Source organism: Zootoca vivipara, chromosome 6 (genome assembly GCF_963506605.1).
Source record: "Zootoca vivipara chromosome 6, rZooViv1.1, whole genome shotgun sequence".
Classification (NCBI taxonomy): domain Eukaryota; kingdom Metazoa; phylum Chordata; class Lepidosauria; order Squamata; family Lacertidae; genus Zootoca; species Zootoca vivipara.
The window spans coordinates 73,703,014-73,717,199 of record NC_083281.1 but is presented as its reverse complement, the minus strand read 5'-3'; the positions used below and the strand labels follow the sequence as shown (position 1 = coordinate 73,717,199).

The 14,186-nt window shown below is 45.9% G+C and overlaps 1 protein-coding gene across 1 annotated transcript in view; it reads left to right on the top strand.

Annotated features, from left to right (window-relative positions):
• The window catches only part of ACOT7 (acyl-CoA thioesterase 7), a 67,272-nt gene that overhangs the window by 46,665 nt on the left and 6,421 nt on the right, over positions 1-14,186 (top strand). The window contains exon 8 of the mRNA XM_035119371.2: positions 9,868-10,052. Coding sequence (XP_034975262.1) covers positions 9,868-10,052 — 185 coding nt within the window. The remainder of the gene's footprint in view (positions 1-9,867; positions 10,053-14,186) is intronic.

The window sequence follows — 14,186 nt, the reverse complement described above, 5'->3', positions numbered from 1 at the left end:
TAACAGGACCAGTGGTCGGGGAAGATGGGAATTGTAGTCCGAAACATCTGGAGGGCCAAAGTTTGGAGATGCCTGGATTAGACAAATTAATGGAGGAGGATGTATTATCTGTGATTATTTGCTGCCTGATACTGAATGGCGCCTCCATGTTTTAGAGACAGGGTGCTGCTGAATGGCAGGTCAGCAGTGAAACTAAGGGATGGTGTCCTCAATGCTGCCTAGCGGACTTCAGTGATTTCAGACCTGGCTCCTTCCTTGAATCCAGACATACATCTGGGGGCTCACTTCTTATTTCACTCCCCCACAGTATTTCTGTGGTGCTGGTGTTGTGACCGATCTTAGACCAGGCTGCAACCCAGCTGTGGGTCCCAGGCCCATGAGTTGCTGTGGGACAGCCTGGGGCTCACCAGATGTTTTGGGCTACCACTCCCATCAGCCTTAGCCAGCATAGCTGTATGATGCTGGGGGTGACAGGAGCATGACCCTGCTGACCGAGGCTAATGGGAGTTGTGGTTCCAAACATCTGGAGGGCCCCAGGCTGACTTGGGCCACCCCTCTCAACAGCTGGAATTCTGTATCTGAGGGGGAGGGGGTATCTGGCATTAGCTGTGTTTTTCCTTTTCCAACCAGATGTGTGTCTGGGGAGGGGGAGGACACACACACACACTGTTCTGGAGATCAGTCTTGTTTGCTTTCCATGCTAAGGGATCCGTTTCCTTTCCTTCACATCACAAAGGAGGCTTGAAATTACAGATAATAGCATCTCTTAACAGATGGAACCTGCTGTTTCTCTTTTAAATGTCAAAACTGATTAGGTGCTCTTATTCAATCGCAGAGATGTGGAAAAACCATCCGACTTTACTGTTCCTCATCCATCCCCACCCCCCTGTGTGTGTGTTTTAAGATAGTCATGTGTTCTGGATTGGCTCTTTCCCTCTCTACTCTCTCTCTTCCCCCCCCCCCACACACTCTAACGCTTAAAGTTGCAGAGTAGGCTGTTCCATGCATGAATAAAACAGCAGATTCAGGCTGTTAACCTAAAAAAAAGGGAGGGAGTGCATGGGAGCACAAATCTACAACCCAAGTTTCAGTAATTCAAAAACACGCCTGACATTTGCAGCCCGTCAGGCAAATGCACAGAGGGTGGTGGGGTGTGACAGAAGAACAGGTGCTGAAATGAGCAGCCCAGAGTATTCCTAGATGTGGGCCGGGTCTTTGTGTTTCTTGACTTTCGTGGTGGAAGGAAGTGGGCACCAGCCTACAAATTTGACTTAATATGATTTAATAAAATGCCTCCAGCCAGGATTGGTGTGATGTGCTCAAGGCTGAAATGTGCACCCAGCTGTGTGGTGCACACATGCCTTGGGCTGCATTTAGCTTAGGTATACTCTGAGTAAACCACTTGAAATTAATGGGCTGAGAAGGTCCAACACTGAATACAGCACGTCATGAACCTATTCTGAAAGGTTTTGCCACTGCATGCCTTTTTCCTCCAACGCTGTTCATTTTACAAGACACCCTCTTGTTGTCTCTTCCTGGGGTGGTAAAGAGCGACTGCTTGAGAGAAGTTCCTGTGCCCAAAAGAATCCCCCTGTCAGCTACACACTCTCAGTGGGTTATATAACGTGGGTGTCTCTGGAGGAGCATGTTAGATTGACTCCTGGGGTAACACGCCAGTGCTGTTGCAATGAGTCTTAAAATCAGGAATGGTGTGAACCCAGGAAGCGTCTGTGGGTTCAGGCCAAAGGGGGCTCATGTAGTCTCGCATCCTGTTCTCACAGTGGCCAACCAGATGCCTGCCAGCGGCAGGACTTGAGCACAAGAGTCCTCTCCCCTCCTGTCCTTTCCAGCAATGTATTCAGAAGCATTGCTGTTTCCAACCGTGGAGGGAGAGAATAGCGATCATGGTTAGTTACCATTGATAGCCTTATCCTCCACGAATGTCTCCAGTCCTCTTTTCAAATCATCCAAATTGGTGGCCATCACTGCCTCCTGTGGGAGCGAGTTCCATAGTTTAACTAGGATTTGTATGGTGAAGTTATTTCTTTTATCTGTCCTGAATCTTCCAATATTCAGCTTCACTAGTGGATGTCCACTCATGTTGTGAGATAAGGAGGAAAAATTTCTTTCTATCCCTTCTCTGTGCCATAAACTCTCCCCACTCCTCCTCCTGTAATGCCAGAACCCAGGATCATCCAGGGAAATTGTCTGGCAGCACACAAATCATAGTTTAATTTGCAGAATTCACTTTATTCTGGTGTATAAAGTCCTATACAGCTTGGGACCCAAGATACCTGAAAAATTGTCTTGCCTCTTATATACCGAATTGATCACTATGCTCTGCATATGAGGGCATCCTGCAGATGCTATCTTATCAGAAGCTCTGTTCTGCATAGTGCGGGATTCTAGCATTTAGTGTTGTTGCATGTACCCTTTGGAACTCCCCTCTACTTGAATATTAGACAGGCATCATTTCTGCACCTACCAAAAACCTTCCTCATTCAGCAAGCCTTTTAAGCTGAGATCTTTTCCACTCTGCAGCTGTATCTGAATACCGTTTTTTATCACTTGTTCATTGCCCTGGGCTCCTTTGAGAGGAAGGGTGGGAAATACATTAAAAATAAAAATATAGCCCAGACCCAGACCTCCATAGCCTTCATCAATGTGGTGGCCTTATGCGTCTTCAGAGTATGGAGCCTCCATGTTTAGAGGCAGTCAACCTCTGGGTTCTGGTTGCCAAGCAACAGCAGCAAGAGCAGGATGTTGCTTTCAAGCTCCCTTGTGATCTTTGCAGAGGTATCTGATAGATTACTGTGGGAAGCAGGGTGTCGGGGGTAGATGGGTCTGCCTTAGTGGGCCATGAGTCATCCCTGTATTTGAAAACCTCACTTGAGTGATTGCTTGACATCTATTTGCAAAGTCTAAGCCAGCTTTGGATAATCTGTAGGGCACTTAGATGAACAAATTAAAGCACAGAATGTATAGTTGTGCTGGAAAATGGTACCTTTCTGTTAATTTGCCCCCCACCCCGGCTGCTGCCATGGAATAAATGCAAACTAAAAGTTCACAGTTAATGCATTTTTCCCCTTCATGGATCAATGCCTTGTCGTGGCGAAGGGGCTTGAATAACTCAGAGAAGCTATGAGCTATGCCATGCAGGGCCACCCAAGATGGACAGGTCATAGTGGAGAGTTTTGACTAAACGTGATCCACCTGGAGAAGGAACTGGCAAGCCACTCCAGTATCCCTGCCAAGAAAACTCCATGGACAAAGGCAACAGGCATATAAAAGTTATGACGCTGGAAGATGAGCCCCTCAGGTCGGAAGGCGTCCAACATGCTACTGAGGAAGAGCGGAGGACAACTACAAGTAGATTCAGAGCTGATGAAGCGGCTGGGCCAAAGCCGAAAGGACGCTCAGTTGCGGATATGCCTGGAAGCGAAAGGAAAGTCCAATGCTGTAAAGAAAAATATTGCATAGGAACCTGGAATGTAAGAAGCATGAATGGAGGTAAGCTGGATGTGGTCAAAAATGAGATGACAAGAATAAATATCGACATCCTGGGCATCAGTGAACTAAAATGGAAGGGAATGGGCGAATTCAGTTCGGGTGACTATCATATCTACTACTGTGGGCAAGAATCCTGTAGTAGAAATGGAGTGGCCCTCATAGTCAACAAAAGAGTGGCAAAAGCTGTAATGGGATGCAATCTCAAAAATGACAGAATGATCTCGATACGAATCCAAGGCAGACCTTTTAACATCACAGTAATCCAAGTTTATGCACCAACTACCGGTGCTGAAGAAAGTGAAATTGACCAATTCTATGAAGACCTACAACACCTTCTAGAAATGACACCAAAGAAGGATGTTCTTCTCATTACAGGGGATTGGAATGCTAAAGTAGGGAATCAAGAGATAAAAGGAACAACTGGCAAGTTTGGCCTTGGAGTTCAAAATGAAGCAGGGCAAAGGCTAATAGAGTTCTGTCAAGAGAACAAGCTGGTCATCACAAACACTCTCTTCCAACAACACAAGAGACGACTCTACACATGGATATCACCAAATGGGCAGCATCGAAATCAGATTGATTATATTCTCTGCAGCCAAAGATGGAGAAGCTCTATACAGTCAGCAAAAACAAGACCTGGAGCTGACTGTAACTCAGATCATCAGCTTCTTATAGCAAAATTCCAGCTTAAACTGAAGAAAGTAGGAAAAACCACTGGGCCAGTAAGATACAATCTGAATCAAATCCCTTATGAATACACAGTGGAAGTGAGGAACAGGTTTAAGGATTTAGATTTGGTGGACAGAGTGCCTGAAGAACTATGGATGGAGGCTTGTAACATTATACAGGAGGCAGCAACGAAAACCATCCCAAGGAAAAGGAAATGCAAGAAAGCAAAATGGCTGTCCAACGAGGCCTTACAAATAGCGGAGGAGAGGAGGCAAGCAAAATGCAAGGGAGATAGGGAAAGATACAGGAAACTGAATGCAGATTTCCAAAATACAGCAAGGAGAGACAAGAGGGTCTTCTTAAATGAGCAATGCAAAGAAATAGAGGAAAAGAATAGAATGGGGAAAACCAGAGATCTGTTCAAGAAAATTGGAGATATGAAAGGAACATTTCGTACAAAGATTACCATAATAAAGGACAAAAGTGGTAAGGACCTAACAGAAGCAGAAGACATCAAGAAGAGGTGGCAGGAATACACAGAGGAATTATACCAGAAAGATATGGAGGTCTCGTACACCCCAGGTAGTGTGGTTGCTGACCTTGAGCCAGACATCTTGGAGAGTGAAGTCAAATGGGCCTTAGAAAGCACTGCTAATAACAAGGCCAGTGGAAGTGATGATATCCCAGCTGAACTATTTAAAATTTTAAAAGATGATGCTGTTAAGATGCTACACCCAATATGCCAGCAAGTTTGGAAAACTCAGCAATGGCCAGAGGATTGGAGAAGATCAGTCTACATCCCAATTCCAAAGAAGGGCAGTGCCAAAGAATGCTCCAACTACCGTACAATTGCGCTCATTTCACACGCTAGCAAGGTTATGCTTAAAATTCTACAAGGCAGGCTTAGGCAGTATGTGGACCGAGAACTCCCAGAAGTGCAAGCTGGATTTCGAAAGGGCAGAGGAACCAGAGACCAAATAGCAAACATGCGCTGGATTATGGAGAAAGCTAGAGAGTTCCAGAAAAACGTCTACTTCTGCTTCATTGACTATGCAAAAGCCTTTGACTGTGTCGACCACAGCAAACTTTGGCAAGTTCTTAAAGAAATGGGAGTGCCTGATCACCTCATCTGTCTCCTGAGAAATCTCTATGTGGGACAAGAAGCTACAGTTAGAACTGGATATGGAACAACTGATTGGTTCAAAATTGGGAAAGGAGTACGACAAGGTTGTATATTGTCTCCCTGCTTATTTAACTTATATGCAGAATTCATCATGCGAAAGGCTGGACTAGATGAATCCCAAGCCGGAATTAAGATTGCCGGAAGAAATATCAACAACCTCAGATATGCAGATGACACAACCTTGATGGCAGAAAGCGAGGAGGAATTAAAGAACCTTTTAATGAGGGTGAAAGAGGAGAGTGCAAAATATGGTCTGAAGCTCAACATCAAAAAAACCAAGATCATGGCCACTGGTCCCATCACCTCCTGGCAAATAGAAGGGGAAGAAATGGAGGCAGTGAGAGATTTTACTTTCTTGGGCTCCTTGATCACTGCAGATGGTGACAGCAGTCACGAAATTAAAAGACGCCTGCTTCTTGGGAGAAAAGCAATGACAAACCTAGACAGCATCTTAAAAAGCAGAGACATCACCTTGCCGACAAAGGTCCGTATAGTTAAAGCTATGGTTTTCCCAGTAGTGATGTATGGAAGTGAGAGCTGGACCATAAAGAAGGCTGATCGCTGAAGAATTGATGCTTTTGAATTATGGTGCTGGAGGAGACTCTTGAGAGTCCCATGGACTGCAAGAAGATCAAACCTATCCATTCTTAAGGAAATCAGCCCTGATTGCTCCCTGGAAGGACAGATCGTGAAGCTGAGGCTCCAATACTTTGGCCACCTCATGAGAAGAGAAGAATCCTTGGAAAAGACCCTGATGTTGGGAAAGATTGAGGGCACTAGGAGAAGGGGACGACAGAGGACAAGATGGTTGGACAGTGTTCTCGAAGCTACGAACATGAGTTTGACCAAACTACGGGAGGCAGTGCAAGACAGGAGTGCCTGGCGTGCTATGGTCCATGGGGTCACGAAGAGTCGGACACGACTAAACAACTAAACAACAACAAATGCATTTTTGGCTTCATTTAATTGGTGAAAATGGGTTTATCCCACATTTCCATTTTGCTTGTTTATGTTTTGTTTTTAATGATCAAGGTGACTTATGACACACTTAATATGTGCATCTGAACAAAATAATAGAAGCAAATATTACAGAACAAGAGATTTGTCATGGCAGATACAGTAAATATAAAATCAGGAGGGGTGTGTGTTGGTCCCTAAGATGCTCCAAAAATCTACAGCCAAATGGGACCAAGCTAAATGGGTGAAAATTATGCCACACTTTCAGTAGATATGGGTTTTTGTAACAACAACAACAACAACAACAACAACAACAACAACAACAACAACAACAACAACAACTGTTAAAATTTAATTACTTTTTAATAATTCTCTTTTATGTGTGTTTTTAGATTTTTGCATTTTACCTGTGTTGTTTCAGTCCATGTGAGCCACCTTGAAACGTGGTCTGGGGGGAAAGGCAGGCTCTCTCTCTCTCTCTCTCTCTCTCTCTCTCCACTCTAAAGTTCTCCAAAACTCTTGATCAGGCAAAGCAGCAGCAGCAAAGAGAGAGAGGGTGGGTCTGAAATAGGCTGAATGTTGTAGCCATCAGGTCAGCTTGTAGAGGCTTGGGTTCCCAGGGGGAGACTGCAGGCTGAATCATTCCCCCCACTGCTCCCGTGTACTGTATCCCCAGTACTGTGGGGGATACAAAAGCAATGGATGTTTCCCATTGTGTGTGTGTAAGGGACCATGGTTTACTGGTACATCTGGAACAAGCAAACCACAGTCAAGGCAGTTCTGTGGCCTCTCTGCTTAGAAGATGACGGGTAGGTCTTGTCAGCATGTTTGTGATGTGTTAAGCAGGGTAGGACACTAACCCATGATCATCACTGGGCTGCTGCCACAGCCGAGCTGTGAATTGAACACAGATTCCCCCATATCATACGGTAGAACTGTAGAATTGGGACCCTAGGGTCATCTATCCCCTATCCCTGCAATGCAGGAATCACAGCTAAAGAATCCCTAGCACACAGCTATCCAACCTCTGCTTTAAAAGTTTTAAATGTGCTTCCATGTGAAAGCCCTACAAATATTTGAAGCGGGCTATCGTATCACCTCTCGAAATGAGCTTTGTATCCACTGAACTTTAGCTAACTTTTAAGCGCCCACATGCAGTTTGCAGATTATAATGCTACTTCTGACGTCTTGCTCCATCACCCTCATGTTAATAATTGCTTGGGACTGGCCCATGGATTTGACATCACAATGACATGAAACACATTTGGCATCTCTGACAAGGATCAGTTTTGCAATCTTGCCTGGTTGTGCGGCTCCTGCAGTGTGACAGGCCCTGCCATTTCCCGGTGATGCCCATGAAAAGATGCCCAGAGCTGCTTCTCAGGAATTTGCTGACTCGCTGCCAGCGCTTTCCTTGCCCCAGCACTGGACAAGATCTTTGTCTTTGGAAAAAAAAGAAGTTATAAATAAATAGAAAGCTACCCAAGCTGGAGTTGCCCTCTTACAGCTTGTGTTATTTTATAGTGTTTATAGTGCCTGTAGCTTCTAAGTCAAGCTCTGTTCTACTGGTTTTTATCTAGTACAAATGATGACATCAAACTGGAAATTGAAAAACAAACCTGCTTTAATTGGTAAAAGTTCATCTTGTCATCAGGATCCAAACAACTTGCAGAACTTTTTTGGTGCGGGGGGGGGGGGTGCAGTAAAAAGTACAGCTTTTTTCCACCCTAGATAGCTGCAGACAGTACTCTTAACAGCTTCGAGCTGCCAAACTCCACTTGGCACCTAGCACCCTTCCCTGCTCCCCCAGCTGGCTCATTGCTGGACCTCTTGCACATACCTAAAGTGCTGCTGTGCATGGCACTGACATGACTTCCAAAGTTACTGGTTTTACCCTTGGTAAAAGACTTGCTTTGAACAGACAAATCCTGGTGTGGAGGAGGATTTGCTGCTAGCCACAATGGCTATTCTCTTCCTCCATAGTCAGAGGCGGCAATGCACCTGAATGCTGGTTGATGGAAGCCAAAGAAGGGAAGAGGACTCTTCCATTCAGATGCTGCTTGTGAGTTTCCTAATCGGGCATCTGGTCGGCCACTGTGAAAACAGGATGCTGGACTAGATGGACCCCCTTTGGCGTGATCCAGCAGACTCTTCCGATGTCCTTATAGGACCTAAACATTCAAGAAGCATGGAATTCCTCCTTGGGACCTTGCTATGTAAAGGGGAGCTGCTTGACCTCCATGAACCCACATGAGGTGCCATAAGAGAGACTCCCTGAGCTCATCTTGTGTGATTCCCTGCATCAAAAGTGCTGCTTGGCATTCTGGCCCCTCACCTGCCCTTTCTGCCTTCTGTTGGAGAACCTGGTCGATTTATTGATTTCATAAAATTTATATACTGCGTTGTTAGTAGCGAATAAAAAGAGTGGTTTACAAAAAGAATAAAACAGCTAGATTATTAATAAAGGCAATAACATCTTTTTTAAAAAAATAAAAACTAGCAACAAACTAAAAAGACATCTGCATTCTAAATATCTGGGTAGGCTTGTCTAAACCAAAAAACATTTAGCAGGCACCAAGAAGAGTACAGTGAAACCGCCTGCATGGTGTCAATAGGCTAGGAGTTCCAAAGTACAGGTGCTGCTATGCCAAAAAGATTGATTTCTTACAAAAGCGGAACAGGTGATGCTCCTAAAAATGCCAGTTCTGCAGATTGAAGTGGTCGAGTGAGCATATATAGGGTAAGACCAGGCATCCCCAAACTGCGGCCCTCCAGATGTTTTGGCCTACAACTCCCATGATCCCTAGCTAACAGGACCAGTGGTTGGGGAAGATGGGAATTGTAGTCCAAAACATCTGGAGGGCCAAAGTTTGGGGATGCCTGGGTAAGACAATCTTGCAGGTGTAGACTGGTCCCACGTTATTCAGGGCTTAGTATCCCAATAAAGGTAAAGGGGCCCCTGACCATCAGGCCCAGTCGTGTCCGACTCTGGGGTTGCAGCGCTCATCTCGCTCTATAGGCCGAGGGAGCCGGTGTTTGTCCGCAGACAGCTTCTGGGTCATGTGGCCAGCATGACAAAGCTGCTTCTGGCAAACCAGAGCAGCGCACGGAAACGCCATTTATCTTCCCGCCAGAGCGGTCCCTATTTATCTACTTGCACTTTGATGTGCTTTCGAACTGCTAGGTGGGCAGGAGCTGGGACCGAGCAACGGGAGCTCACCCCGTTGCAGGGATTCGAACCGCCGACCTTCTGATCAGCAAGCTCTAGACTCTGTGGTTTAACCCACAGCGCCACCTGTGTCTTAGTATCCCAACCTTAAACTTGGCCCGGAAGCAAATCTGCAAACGGTGCAGATCTCTGAGCAGAGGTGTGGACAAATCTTTATTTCTGTCAGCAATTGTGCGACAGCATTCTGCACGAACTGCAGCTTCTGGATCTGATGCAAGGGAAGCCCCACATAGAGTCCACTGCAGTAACCCAGTCTTGAAGGTAACCCAGGCATGAACTACTGTGGGCCAAGCTTGATGAACTCCTCTGTGTCTTGCAGGCAGCGTGATCACAATTTCTGGGCGCATGACCTTCACGAGCAATAAGTCCATGGAGATCGAGGTCTTTGTGGATGCTGACCCCTTTGTGGACGAGTCTCAGGAGCGGTATCGGGCTGTCAGTGCATTCTTCACCTATGTGTCCCTAAGCAATGAGGGGAGGCCGCTCCCTGTCCCACAGCTGGTGGTAAGCCTTATGTGTCCCCCCTCCCATCTTTTGGTCCTGCAGAACTTGGCTAGGAGCCCTTCTCTCTCCCCACCCCCCATTTTGGCACATGTTCCTAGATGACTTCAGAGATGTTAAGCATCCTGGGAGACTCTGCACTCGGCTGTTGGTGAGAAGCATTTGAAAGCAAACACAGAACCCTCCTGCTTAGCCGTTTCCAGCTGCATTTCAATGTATTGTTTAAACAAAACACGCAGCATTGTGAACGCCCTCCAGGGTTGTGTTTTCCCTCTCTGCTTCCAGGGTGGAGAGGTCACATGGATTCAAGTTTCTCGTTTGTCAGAGATGATGTGTCTTACGCAGTTGAGCTCTTTATGCAATGTCCCTGGGGCTTTTTTGTGTTCCGTCCAGCAAAATCTTGTTCTCTTAATTCAGCATGGGGGGAAAAAAGAGTGAAGAAGCTGCTTAAATTAGGCTGAAGACACATTTTGTTTTGTTTTTTCAGAGAGCTAAAAGTGGTTTGAAAGAGAGATCTACTGCTCATGATGTGTGTATGGATGGGGGGGGGTCCATCTTGGTTTTGCCCTTGACCAAATGGGCTTGACAGGTTTTTGTGGGGGTTTTTTGTTTGTTTTTGTTTTAAAGCAACCTGCCAAACCTATTTGGCTAGAGAAAGCAGCTGAACAAAAAAGGTGTGTGTGTGTGTGTGTGTGTGTGTGAGAGAGAGAGAGAGAGAGAGAAATCCCCCCTCAAACGATTTTCACATCTCTAAAATTATTTCTCCAGTCCTTTACCATAACTGCATGTTGGTACCTAAGCAAGTGTAGCTTCCCACACCTACTTCTGCCAACCTAATACAATTATGAGGGCAGAAGGGGCATTTCTAGGGAAGGAGGCGTGCATAATCTCTCCTGGGCCCATCAATTCTTCCCAACGGTTGCCGCAGCTCCACCTCTTGACTGCTTTCCCCTCCACTGAGTTTACATCTCTTTCCAGTCAGAGCCTGGCCTAGACAGGGAGGGGGTCATTTTTTTAAAAAGTGGGCTGGCGGAGCATTTGTGGGTGAGAATCGGCTGAGAAAGGGTTAAACATCCTACCCGCTTCTCCACTGGACCACCACCATTTATCCCACTCATACACATGCCTCCTTGCGGAACATACAGGGCTGGCAACCCTGTATATTTTTCTCTGTCCACCCTTAGTGTCTCCAAAGAGTACCCTTAAAACCCATGATGAGAAAACACCTAGCTGTTTCTACAGTGTTTGTCCCATTATTGTCTCTTGAAATATTTTTTAATTATAAGCATTAAGGTAGGATTGATGCATAATTTGGAGCCAAACGGCCTCCAGCTTCTATCGATGTTTGAACATCACCTCTTCCTCTCCCCCCCCCCAAAAAAAAGTCTTCCTGGCTTACTTTTCCTACCAACTATTGTCAGTCCTGCTTCCTTTTATTGCCTATTTTTAGCTGTCTTCACTCAGCCGCTCTTTTGCTGAGAGAGAAACAGCTGAGTGAGAGAGTTGTTCCTCGATTAATATGTTACGCCTTGTTGATTTCCTACGGCACTCAACTCCCCCCCCCCCCAGTGTTTCAAAGCATTTAGTCGATTCGGCTTCGTTTTGCTATCAGAGTAGAGTTTATATAATTTGTTCTTAACATTAAACAAAACACACAGATACAGCACCCCACTTAAATTTCTTGGTGCTAGTAAATGGGGGGGGGCATTCCCCCCCGAATGTGCTTCTTTATTTCTGGAGCTTGTTATTGCCTTCATGGAATTTAAAGTCAGCTCAGCTCCACTTCATGTAACTTTCCATTCTTGTAAGGCTGTTGGCGGGGCCAAGGCTTTGATTTATTTCTTGTGTATTTCATAGAATCGCAGCACTGGAAGGAACCACAAGGGTCGTTTAGCCCAACCCCCTGCAATGCAGGAATCACAGCTAAAGTATCCCTGACAGGTGGCCATCCAACCTCTGTTTAAAATCCTCCAATGAAGGAGAGACCACCTCCTTCCAAGGGAGTCCTTTCCACTGTCAAACAGCTCTTGCCATCAGAGAGTTCTTCCTAATGTTTAGTTGGACTCTCTTGTAATTTGGATCCATTGATTTGGGTCCTACCCTCTAGAGCAGCAGAAAACAGGCCTGCTCCATCTTCCATGTGGCATCCCTTCAGGTATTTGAAGATGGCTATAATATCACCTCTCAGTCTCCACTTCTCCAGGCTAAACATACCTAGCTCCCTCAACTGTTCCTCATCAGGCTTGCTTTCTAGACCCCTGATCATCTTGGTTGGCCTCTCTGCACAACTTCCAGCTTGTCAATATCCCTCTGCAACTGTGGTGCTCAGAAGTGGACACAGGGCTCTAGGTGGGGTATGATCAGGGCAGAGTAGAGCACCAGGCTTTTTTTGATGTATCCTAAAATTTATATATTTATTTGCCATGTTCCAAACCACAGCTTACATCAACAAAAGGAATAACATCTTAAAACGGCCACAACAATTGCATAGCAAGGCAGCTGAAAGTATGTTATCAGCCAGCTGGGAAAGCAATTACCCTGTTTCTCCGAAAATAAGACGTAGCCATAAAATAAGCCGTAGCAGGATTTTTAAGCCTTCAAGGAATATAAGCCATACCCCGAAAATAAGACATAGTAATAGGCACGGCAGCAGTGCCGGCCGCAGCAGCAGGAGGAGGAAAAAAATAAGACATCCCCTGAAAATAAGCTTTAGTGTTTGTTTGTTTGTTTTTGAGGAAAAATAAATATAAGACGGTGTCTTATTTTCAGAGAAACACGGTATTCTCCGTAGGAACCCTAATGGGAGCATTAACACCCCAACATATCTTGCTTCTTCCCCATTAGGGTTCTAGGGGAGCCCCAAGTCACATATTTTGGTCCCTCCAGCACAGAGAAGGCCTGCCTCCTGTCTCTCCAGCTTCTAGCATCAGCCAAACTGAAACACACAACTCCCTGGCTAGCATTGTGTTGTGTTTCCCTAAAGTAACTATTTATTTGTTTATTTATTTACTTATTTATTTAAAAAGTTTACATACTGCTTAAGTACAAACATCTCTGGGCGGTGTACAAAAATCATGACACAGAAAAGGTTAAAAATCAGGTTAAAACTATAAAATCAGACCTCAGTTAAAATGCCTGCTGGAATAAAGTCTTCAGTGAGTCCCAGAAGTTCAGAAGCAAAGGGTGCCTGAGTGACATGGCTAAAACTTTAAGTTATATCCCTGACACCTGCAATAGACCAGCTGGGAAGTTCTCTCTCTCTCTCTCTCTCTGGCCTTGGACAGCTGCTGCCAGAGTGGACAAAGCGGGAGCTGGATGGATGCAATGGAACCTGACTCGGAGGAAGGTGGCTTCACTGTATGTTAATGTTTTCCAGGGTTCTGTTCTGCCTCTGCTCTAAGCCGCTGTATTCCCTCGAGCCAGAATTAAATTTCTGGCAAACAGGCTCTCCACCCCATGCTGAGCAATGCGGAGATGCTAATCTTCTTGGATTGCAGTGTTCCGATTTCCTTGAGCTGATGTGTTTGTCTTTGAGGCTGGTCCGTTGTGCAGTTTCCAGGCGAAGGTCTCTCATCCCAGGCTCCCCGCTGCTGTGGCATCCAGGGGGCACATTGAGGGCCGCCTCGCATTGCCAAACCAAACGGGGCTCCTCCTGCTTGCCGCTCAGTGCTTCTGCAAAGCAGAACTGCCTCAGGCTGCAGAGAATCATAGAATTTTAGAGCTGGAAGGAACCCCAAGGGTCATCTGGCCCAAACTCCCCTAAGCACGGGTAGTTTCCTAAGACTATTTCCCATCACCACCACTTCTAACCAGAGGTTCAGCTGCCCTAACACCTAGTTAATGAGAATCCAGATCTTCCATTGATCTGCTGTGCCCACATACTGCTGGTGGGCCTGATTGAGGGCAGCGAGCCCTGAGAGGCAAATTAAATGTTGAGTCCTAGAATGTAGGTGTCCAAAGGATGACTTCACGGCCTGTGTAGCCAATTCCTTGTCCCTTGGGGCAGGGTTCCAAAGCTACCTTTGGCTAAGAGACTGAGCCCCCTAGTTCAACTCTTGCCTTGCCCATGAGCTCCCTAGAACGCCATGCAAAAGCCCCTCTGGTGTGGATTTCTGCACCCAGCTATTGGCAACTCAG